Genomic DNA, 10,276 nt, shown 5'->3' on the forward strand with positions numbered 1-10,276 from the left:
ATTTTTCTGATTTGCAATTTTTTGGATGCTCCCGTGCATATCAGATGGACCTGATGTGACCTGCAGCGGGCCTGTCATGATAGTCAAAATAAGAACCCCAAGTCCATGTGGATCTTGTGCCAGTGAGGCACTAAGACCCAGTGGAGGGGAGGGAAGGCGGGTGCCCCCCCCCGCTGCCTGCCTGTCTGCGCTACACGAATCTGCAGTTTCTTTGGTCGCATGCTGGCGATAGCACGTGTGTGTGTGTGTGCAAGAGTGTGGGGAGAGTGTGTGAGTGTGAGAGACAGAGCCCCTGCACTCTTTTTTTTCCCTTCCATCTCAACCTTCTGCTTCTGCTCTGTCTCTCCACCTCCAATCTTGCTGCACGAGATCTAAGAGGACGGAGGTGTGCGTTGTGTTTTTGAAGGGAAGAGGAGGGGGAGTGGGGGTGGTCAGGATGATGACGAGATGAAAGGGGCCAGGTGAGGAGGAGACACAGGAGTGCCCCTTTCCTCTTTCCCCCTTCTCCTTCTCTCTCTCTCTTGCTCTCGCTTCCTCTCTCTCTCTCTCTCTGTGACGTGGTGTGTGTGCGTGTTTGCTGTGTGTGCTTGAGAGAGAGAGTGAAACAGGTCGGCTATGCTTCAGCAGACTGGACTGTGAACCTGCACAGGAGGAAGCAGCCTTTTCCAGATTGAGGTATGTCACTGAATTGTCATCACACGCATTTCCACAATACCTGCGCCACGTGGGGAGATTTGTGATTGAGTGAAAGACGGGATGCTGAAGGCGGTAGAAACTGACTCAAGGGGCAGCGTATTCTCTCATCAAATCACACATTACGTTAACGTATCCACATTAAAGGACAAGGACGTGTGAGAATAGATATTCTCGTCTCATTTAAAACCCTGTTTTTCGCTTGCATGTTGCTGCTGAGAAGTGAAAGTGCTTTGTAATGAAAAAGGACACTTGAACAACAGGCTTGTTTTCTGCTCACAGTAAACACAGTGTCATGTGCATATGATAGGGTCATATGGTTTTCAGTCAGCAGTTAGAGAGATTTCGCACAACCTTAGGCTGAAGCTTTGTATGAATTTTGTGCAGCTCTTAAAGCAACATAAACTGGGCAAGTGTGAGTTGAACGTCGCACAACAGCTTGTGCTGGTTTAGAGTCCTCGAATCTTTCTCCAGTTTTTGCCAGTAAAACTTTCATAAAGATTAAAGATCCTTTGAGAGTTTATTCCACTTCACTTTGGAGAGTTACACTGATGATAAATGTTTCCATAAAGCAATCAGGGCTGATTAGACTAAGACCCTCCAGAAGACTGCTCCACGCTTGTCTCTGCATCACAGATGAGCTGCTTTTTAAAAAAAAATTCAGCTGAAGGTGACTCTTTCCCTTTGACCGATTCAGCAAAGGCCACCTACTTATGCTTCTGTGTCTGACTGGTGGCTGTTGTGCTCGATGTGCATACGTGGGCAGGAAAAGAAGAGGTGCTTTGCAGGGATGTCACACTTGTGAAATGGAAAACTTGCACCTGCAGCTGTGCAGCATATGGAAATGTACCGAAGGCTTTGTGCTCGTTCCACGGCTTTTATAGCGCGTGGGGTTGAGCGCAGGTGAGGTTGCGACAGTAAACAGTGCAGGATCTACTCCAGTAGCAAACACTAATACGGACAGCTGAAGGTGCTCTTCTTTACTTCACATCCCTTTTAGGCAATTTTAAAATGCATACTTTTTCACTCAGAAACACATTTAATACATTACTGTTAAAATACAGCGTAGATAATTAAGAAACTGTTCAGAAGTCCTATCAGAACTTTTTTATAAAAAGAAAGTAAAACAAACACTTTGTTTTACATGTCAGGATTGCACTTGATGATCTTTTCGACCCAGCGGTGATCTGTGAGTTTTGCAGATTATTTTCTATTTCAGTTTAGATCTTCTGTCAGTTAAGGAGGGCATACGGTTTACTCTGTGCTTTGAGCCTCTCCCTGGGGTTTCAGCTGCCCTGAAAAGACACATCTGATGATTCAAAAACTCAAATATGTAGTAAATGGTGACTTATGGTTATATGCTAGGCTACAAGCAGGACTGGATCAAATCTGATAGGTTTACATTTAAGTAGAAGAGCTAAAATTAATCAACTTGAAATTAGAAAAGTTACAGAGCAAAAAAAAAAAGGGAAAAAGTGATTTTTTTAGGATATTAAAATCAAATGATCAAATTCTATAACTACTGCCTTTTAATCTATAATTTTGCAATTTTGTAATCACTTATCAACTGCACACGTTTTATCCACTGAAAGTCAAGAGAGGATGCTTCAAAAAATCTTCTGTGTTATACAAAAGAAAATAAATCAAATGTAATATTTGTTGTGGCCACCAGTTAAAACAGCAGTTCTCCTCAGTATATTTAAATCTGGCCCTTTGTTTAGGGTTAATTTTACATTTACATTGCACATTACATTGACCAATCAGATGCCTCAGTGATATCATTGCATGATTTTTCGTTTGTATAGAATATTATTTACCTTTTAAATTAGTCTCAGACAACTAGTTTTACCTTTTTTCATTCATTGTGGCAAGATGAGTCTCAAATGTTTATCTTCAGCAATACCTGACTGAGCTGGACTTTCTATTTTGTTTCAGATCTTTTGTGGTGTTGTTAGAAAGAGGACGTCTTCCTTAAGAGTTCTGTTACGCCCGTGTTTGATCATCTGCTGAGCTTTGGGCCAAGGTCTATGGAAGTGAGGACCTGTAGGGTTCAAGCTGCCATGACAGAAACCACTGCCTGAGCTTCTCAGCGATACTCTACGAAAGGGGAGGATGGGTGATGGGCCCGTGAAATTCAGCGGACTGTCTCCTCTTTATCCCATCCTCTCATGGAGCGTCCTGTCACACCAAGCCCCTCCTGGAACACTTCTTTCTCCCTGTTTCCACCCTCACTGCAGCCAAACATCTCTAATGTCACCTCACCCACGACGAGCATCCCAGGTGGGATAGATTTGAATCGCTCCTTGGCACTGTGTGCTATGCTCATTATGAACATGCTTGCAGTGGTGGGCAACTTGGCTGTGATCATTGTCATCACCAAAACGCCGCAGCTGCGTAAGTTTGCCTTCGTGTTCCACCTCTGTCTGGTGGATCTGGTGGCAGCGCTGGTGTTGATGCCTCTGGGGATGCTGTCAGATCAAATCCTGGTGGACGAAGCGCTGTGTCGGAGCTACCTCTGCTTGAGTGTATGTCTAGTGAGCGCTGTCATCCTCACCATATGTGCGATCAATGTGGAGCGCTATTACTACATTGTCCACCCCATGCGTCACGAGGTAAAGATGACAGTGGGGGTGGTGGTGATGGTACTAATAGGAATCTGGATTAAAGCTGTTGTCATGTCAGTACTTCCACTCCTGGGCCGGCTGCTCCAGGGAAACCAGGGTCTGGGGGCTTCTTCCCTCCTCGTTCCCACTCAGAGACACTGCTCCCTCCACTGGACAGGTGGCGGGATCACACGCCTGGTCTTCATGGTTTTCTTTACAGTCATCTATTTTCTGTGCCCTATGCTGATCATACTGGTGGTCTACTGCAACATGTTTAAGGTGGCACGAGTAGCAGCCATGCAGCACGGCCCCCTCCCCACTTGGATGGACACTCCAAGACAACGATCCGAGTCTGTGAGCAGCCATTCAACCATGGCGGCCAGCCTCGGAGGAACTGGTTCCCGCACCACCCCTCAAAGGACCTTCAGTGGGGGGAAGGCTGCAGTGGTTCTGGTGGCAGTGGGAGGCCAGTTCTTCTGCTGCTGGCTGCCATATTTTTCGTTCCACCTTTACTCGGCTGTAGTGTCTACCTCCCCTGCTTCATTAGCCCAGCTGGAGGATGTGGTGACATGGATTGGCTACTTCTGCTTCACATCCAACCCCTTCTTCTACGGTTGCCTGAACCGTCAGATCCGCGAGGAGCTGAGCCGCCACTTGGCTTGCCTTTTCAAGCGCGCTGGGCCCAGAGAAGGAGAGCAGCTGCCCAGCCGAGAGGCCTCTATTGAGGAAAACTTTTTGCAGTTCCTTCAGGGCACTGGATGCAATCTGGAGCCCTGCAACTCTCACAGCAGAGCCAGCCTAGAGTTGCCAGAGACTGAGGATCTTCAGGAATCAGCTGTTCAGCAGCACATGCCAGCTGACTTCCACATCCCAGGGCAGATCCTTGAGGAAACCTCAGAGTTCATACAGCAGCAACAGCTGAACAATGAGCTCCATGTATCAGAGAACTGCTTCAAAACTGTACCAGAGCTGTAGCCGACTCATGTACGCACTCTTCTGCCATACAATAAGCCAATAAATATATTTAGTTTTCTTCATATTTTTTACAATTTGTTGAATTAATACATCTCTAGCTGATGCTACAAAGTGCTTTAAAGCAAAGTGAACTGTAAACACGGTATCTTCTTGGAAGAATTTAAGTTATGTAGCTTTTTTAGTGAAAGACAGACTTCAATATATCTTGTGCTTCATTTTACTTTTAGCCCAACAGTCAGATGCACTGTAGCATCACATGCTTTAAGAGCCATACGGTGTGAGGCCGCTTCTGTGTCACATCAGTGGACAAACACCGAGCCCTTGTTGTGCTTATCATAGTCCAGTGAAGTGACAAATGTCACATAAACATAAGAAGTGTGGAAACTTTGTCAAAGCAATGTTCATAGTTGTCAGTGTTTTTATTACGCACTGTTAGAGCCATTCAAAAGAACTTTTCGCAGAGTGTTTAGTTTTGATATGCATTCATTTAAATGTGGATTCCCCGCTGAATATGCAAAGACAATGCACCATACAAAGTTCATCATATCAGCCCCTCTGGCCTGCCATCTGCATTTTCGCCCTCCTGGTTATTGTTTAAAATGAATTCACCAAGAGATGAAAATTTTCTCTCATCATTGTGTATTCAGAGCAATCAGTTCAAGGTTTTACTGCTGGGTCTTTAAACCAAACAGATACTTTATAACCGATTTAACCAACAAACACTTTCATCATTAAAAGACAGAGCACCGCCCCAGGCACTCGTACGTGCACCAACAAAGTGTTTGCAGAACAGCCAGTTTGTTTAAGTAAAAGATTCTTAGTTCCTGTAGCTGTCACTGCCAGTTTGTTAAGTGAGTAAAGAATCTGTTTTTATCATGTATTTATTCCACTTGCACATCTCATTACACCAAGGAATTAATGCAAAAATGTTCCTCCATATAGAGTTTAAAATATTCATCGCGCTGAACAGGGATCATTTCACAGCTGTTACTGCTGCTGGTATTTATAATAAACAGGCTGACAGAGTATTTTTAACCATTTTCCAGGAACGTTATTATCGTGTTTATCTGTTCTTAGTCTTGTGATTATCACCTCCTCACCAAAATCATCTCACATTGGCAGACTCGTGATTGCAACCCCTCCTCCTCCTCCCCAGCCCCCCCACTCAAAGAATTGCTTTAATTGTTTCGATAGAGGTGGCGTTAAGGATTTAGGCTGTAAAGAAGGAAAAACAAAAAACTGACTACAGCATTAAAACAGCTGAAATACGGCTCGGGATGAACAGATTCGCACACCAGTACTAATTACCCTGTAATGTCTGCACTGTTTACAGGTAAACATAAGGAGCTGTGTGAGTGCTCTCGTGTTTGTGCAATAAACAACCAGGGCTTGTTGTGGCTACATAGAGCACAGAGGTGTGGCAATGCTTACACATGGAAAGCTTTGCCTTTGGCCTCATTCAAACGGCAGATGGAAGACATTGGCGATACTTTTTCTGATCTCAGGTGGAATACAAACTGTTTGCACAAGTCACACGAGAAGTGACAAACGTTCCAAAGACAAATTACAAGGCACAAGTCTCTTGCTAAACACTTTCTTTCTTTCTTTTTCTTTTTTAAATACTTCCTATCTATTGCTGCCTTCATCCATTCTGGACTGCCTCATACCGGACGGACGGCAATGATCACAAGACACTAAACACAAGGCGCGCAGGAGAAGGTTCATAGCTTGCTGGGAGTCAGAACAAAAAAAGGTCTCTTTGTCAGGGAAAGGCATAATGTTCTTTAACTATCTTGCGATATGACTGTGCTGCATGTTGTTTTTCAGGCAGGGTTGCCCCATCAGCTTCTCTTAAAAAGAGCTTTAACGTGAAGCCCTACCTTAAACTTAGCAGCGACGAGCGAGTGACATACAATCACTGGCATGATGCTCAGATTTCTTCTGTGTTTATTTATTTTTTAATAATTTATTAACAGCTGATAGACTGCTAAAACCTTCCAAATGCAAAACTATTACACAATTTATTTATTTAAAAAAAATAATTTAAAACTGACTCGATTTATTTCACTTGCACTGCTGAACGGGGGTTTAATCTCTTTGGATTGTCTCTGTTTTTTTTCTGTGGAGTATTACTTTATTATTTTTATGATACAATGCTGTAATAACTTCAGTGATATTTCCCACAGTCTGGGGTCATTACAAAACCCCTTATACCGAGAGAACATCAATCCAACGCTCAATCATCTGGTTTCCATTACTCTAGCGGCAAAATCGCCCAGACCAATCTCATTAAATGCTTTAAGCTGTCTTTCTGTGACCATCTGTTGATTGCGAGGACAGAGAAATAACCTGGTCTGAAGGTGAACTGCAGATAATATTCTTACCTTTGGGAGAATTCTGGACATCATTAAACAGAGTTTTGTTTGTACTGTAAATCATCAGTACAGTGGTGATGTTTTCCATGTTCCTCTGTGTTTCTCTTTTTCGCACTTCAGCTGCAAAGGCAGCTCCTATTCTTAATTCTTAAGATTTTGTTTGTCTCCATGTTAAGATTTTGCTGTGTACCTCCCTCCCTCAACTGAAATCATTAAAGATGCAGCAAGAAGATTAACTTGAGTGTTGCTGGTTGAATTTGTAGTTGTAGACATATTTTTTTTTCCAGATCAATAACTGCATCAATCGCATGAGCAACCCCATCAATCATCTCCTTTCTCTCGTGCCCTCTAGGTACCTCCTGCTCTTTACCTCTGCGTGTGTCCTTGCACACACGTGTGTGTGCGTGTGTCCTTGCACACACGTGTATGTGTGTGTGTGATGTAGGTAGGGGGTGAAATGAAACAGTAGGACAGGATGAAAGAGGAGTGACATTTTGAGTAAGGTGGGATGCTGCTATCCCTCAACAAAACACTGCCCCCATGCTGGACTTTTATCACAAATGTAGCAAAACCTGCGAGCTAGTAAGACAACACAGCCATATTGCATCATACACACAACAGACCTCATTCTCCTCATGTCATTTACCAAACACACTCTCTCAATTTGGCATCTATTTACGCTGCAGCATCCCTCTGACATGTCAGTACTGCAGCAGCTGACCTGTACAGCTGACCCCTCCACCACCCCAACATCCACCTGCAGGATTTAGGAGGTCACAGTTAGATCCACTATTTGCTCTAGAAAGACAGAGTTGTTTGCAGCTTCACCTCTGTACACCACTGCAGTGGTGCAGAATTTCAGCTTAAAATCAGTGGATTTTACAAAGACCTTGCATGAGCTGTTGAGGAATTGCAGCCATTCTTATGCTAAGTCCCACATTTTCAGAGGCTCAAATTTAACCGGACAGTTGACTGACAGGTACTTTCATGCCCAGATGAAGGCTGTTCCCTTGTTATTTCATGCCAAATGGAGCAGGCATAACATCTGAAGTTGATTCAAAGTGTTTACTTTGTTTTGTTTTTTATAGCTGTCACTTTAATGTTAATTATGAGACCTAAAGAGTGAAGGAAATCATCATTAGGCTGAAAACCCCCCAGAACACCATCAGAGAGACAGCAAAAACCTACAATGTGATGCATTGTTAAAAAGATTGAATTCACTGATCAGCGTAGCAACACTAAATAGCCTGAAAGACCACAGAAGATAGCTAAAGTGCATTAGGCCAAAATTCTTTTCATTGTTTAAGAAAAATAGCTTCTCAATTTCTAACCATGTCAAGACGACACTCGCGGAGGTTGGGGTATCATTGTCAAGGTCTACAATCAAGAAATGCCTTCATGAATGTAAATGCAGAGGGTTTACAATCAAGGTCTACACTGAAGACCAGAAAAACCAGGTGAGACTAGAAGACATCTAAAAGCACTCACACTCTCTGCTCAGATACATCCAAACGCCACAAAACTGATCAGACAGTGCTTCACGGTGCAAATGGATAATGTACCCAAAACAAACTGCAAAAGCAACTGAAGAGTTTTTCAAGGCAAAGAAATGGGATATTCTTCCATGGCCGAGTGAGTCACCTGATCTCTGATGGGGATTGTGTATAAAATGTCTGTAATTCCTGATAAGTTAATGCAAAGCTTTTGTTAAAAACCTTGAATTAAAGCTGAAAAATCTGCTCTTCAGTCTTAATGGTTTGATCTATAATCCACCGTCATTGTCTCTTTGTCCAACAAATTAAGGACCCAACTGTATTTAACTTATACTTTCCATTATCACGTGTAACAATTTTTGGGTGGAATGATAGTTTAAAAAGTCTAGAGGCCAGCACAAACTATATTCTGCTGCTGTGATGAAATCATTTAATTTGTGAACTTTCTGACTGAACTTGGGGTTCTGCATTGACAGCCTTATCATTAAATGCACAAATTTCACAAATAATGTGAATACGAATAAGAATAGATAAGAATAAGAATAATTTATTCTAACAAGGGGTAAAGACTAAGTCATTGCAGCAGCCCATGCAAAACATGCATGGTTACTCAAGTTATAATTATTTTTATTATTTTTAAAAAATATATATATACACATATTAAACTAAAACTAAAGCCACTACTATGTTTTAGTAATGTTTAATTGCTTTGTGTATGGACTATACAACACCGTAGCTCGTAAGGTAGCAGGGGACTTAGTTCCCCTCTTTGTTTATTGTTATCGTAAGTTTATATGTTAATAGGCCACATGCAGCACTAGTTACTGTAAGCTAATTTCTTTTTCATATGCAAATACATATCAGCATATCCCCTTTCTGTATTCACCAGATACATCAAAACACAGAGGACACAAGCATCATCTGAGGCTCCACCACAGCTTTCTGATTATTTTAATTTTCATACACTCTCGTGTATCCCATTGTCCCATTGGACAGAGAGACTCATAGCTTTAATGTCGAGCAGCAGCGGGAGCCTCCTGCAGTGCACAGAAACAGTTCAAACAGCCTGACCTTTCGATAGGCTACAACACGCCCAGTGAAAGTGCCCAGGGACTGATGCCAACATCAAGTCAATGTGACATGATGGCAGCATCCCACACCTGCACCCAGTGGCCCACCGTCAGTGGGTGTAGTAACGAATTGCCTCTTATAAACCAAACATTTAAACCGAGGCCTACGAGCCTCTAAGCTCTGACAAACAGGCTCACAGCTACTAAAAAACAAAGTGTAGGTCAAACAAGAGCTCACACGAATTTCTCACTTACTTCCCAATCCTGACTTCCCTGAAATCAGCTGTTGCCCTGGTAACCTGTGCTGATGACAGTGGTGTGAAGTTTGTTTGGCAGCAGGAGCTGGGGAAAAAACGATATTTTATAAAAGGTTATTGCATCATTTATAAAAAACAAAACAAAACAACCAAACATTAAATTGTCCCTCTTAAAATACATGTCACATATAAAAGTATTCTTAGAATGGCACCTATGTTTTTTTTAATAGTCTTTTAAAAAGATGGTAGATATAAAATTCAAATTATCTTTGGTTGCATTAGGACACGACAAAGAAAGAAAAAGGTTAGTCCACTGACATAAGTGTAATTCTTTTAAATTACTGATACCAGTAAATATTATCTGCTTCCAGATGTTCAAATGTAGTGAACTTTTTAACTGCTGAGATTTCACAACAAAAGGGTCAATAAGCTAATCCAGATGGAGATAAAAATGACCAGGATTGTCACATCAATCCAACAAACATAAAACACTGGATACATCTCTGTCACTCATTTCACGTATTTAACGTGTAAAATCTTAATTCTAAACATTAGCTTAACTCTGCTAATACTGCTGCATTTAACCGTTCCGATAATAAACGCGCACGAACCTCCAGGCTCATTGAAAGGTGTGCCCCCAAACTATTTCCTGTTCAAAAAGTCAAAGTTATATCTAATAGCTGGAGGAAACCGTTTTTTGAGCCCCTCAACCTCTCTGGGCAGGCACAATATCATACAGACTGAATAAAGGTTAATTGAATTCCGCATTTCAATGCGCTTCATTCGTGAGTCCCCAGAGGGCGCAGTCAC

General features: G+C 42.3%; 1 protein-coding gene across 1 annotated transcript; it reads left to right on the forward strand.

Moving 5' to 3' along the window:
- The first annotated feature begins 510 nt into the window (after positions 1-510).
- On the forward strand, positions 511-6,872 carry gpr61 (G protein-coupled receptor 61). The gene is made up of 2 exons (XM_086278587.1): positions 511-675; positions 2,629-6,872. Exon 2 carries the CDS (start codon positions 2,862-2,864, stop codon positions 4,269-4,271), a length of 1,410 nt encoding a protein of 469 aa, XP_086134713.1. The 5' UTR covers positions 511-675; positions 2,629-2,861; the 3' UTR covers positions 4,272-6,872.
- Positions 6,873-10,276: the final 3,404 nt, after the last annotated feature.

This window comes from Aulonocara sp. 'chitande type north' Nkhata Bay, linkage group LG20 (assembly GCF_057382095.1).
Source record: "Aulonocara sp. 'chitande type north' Nkhata Bay isolate Kocher_YH1m ecotype deep benthic linkage group LG20, A_spYH_male_GT1.1, whole genome shotgun sequence".
Lineage (NCBI taxonomy): Eukaryota > Metazoa > Chordata > Actinopteri > Cichliformes > Cichlidae > Aulonocara > Aulonocara sp. 'chitande type north' Nkhata Bay.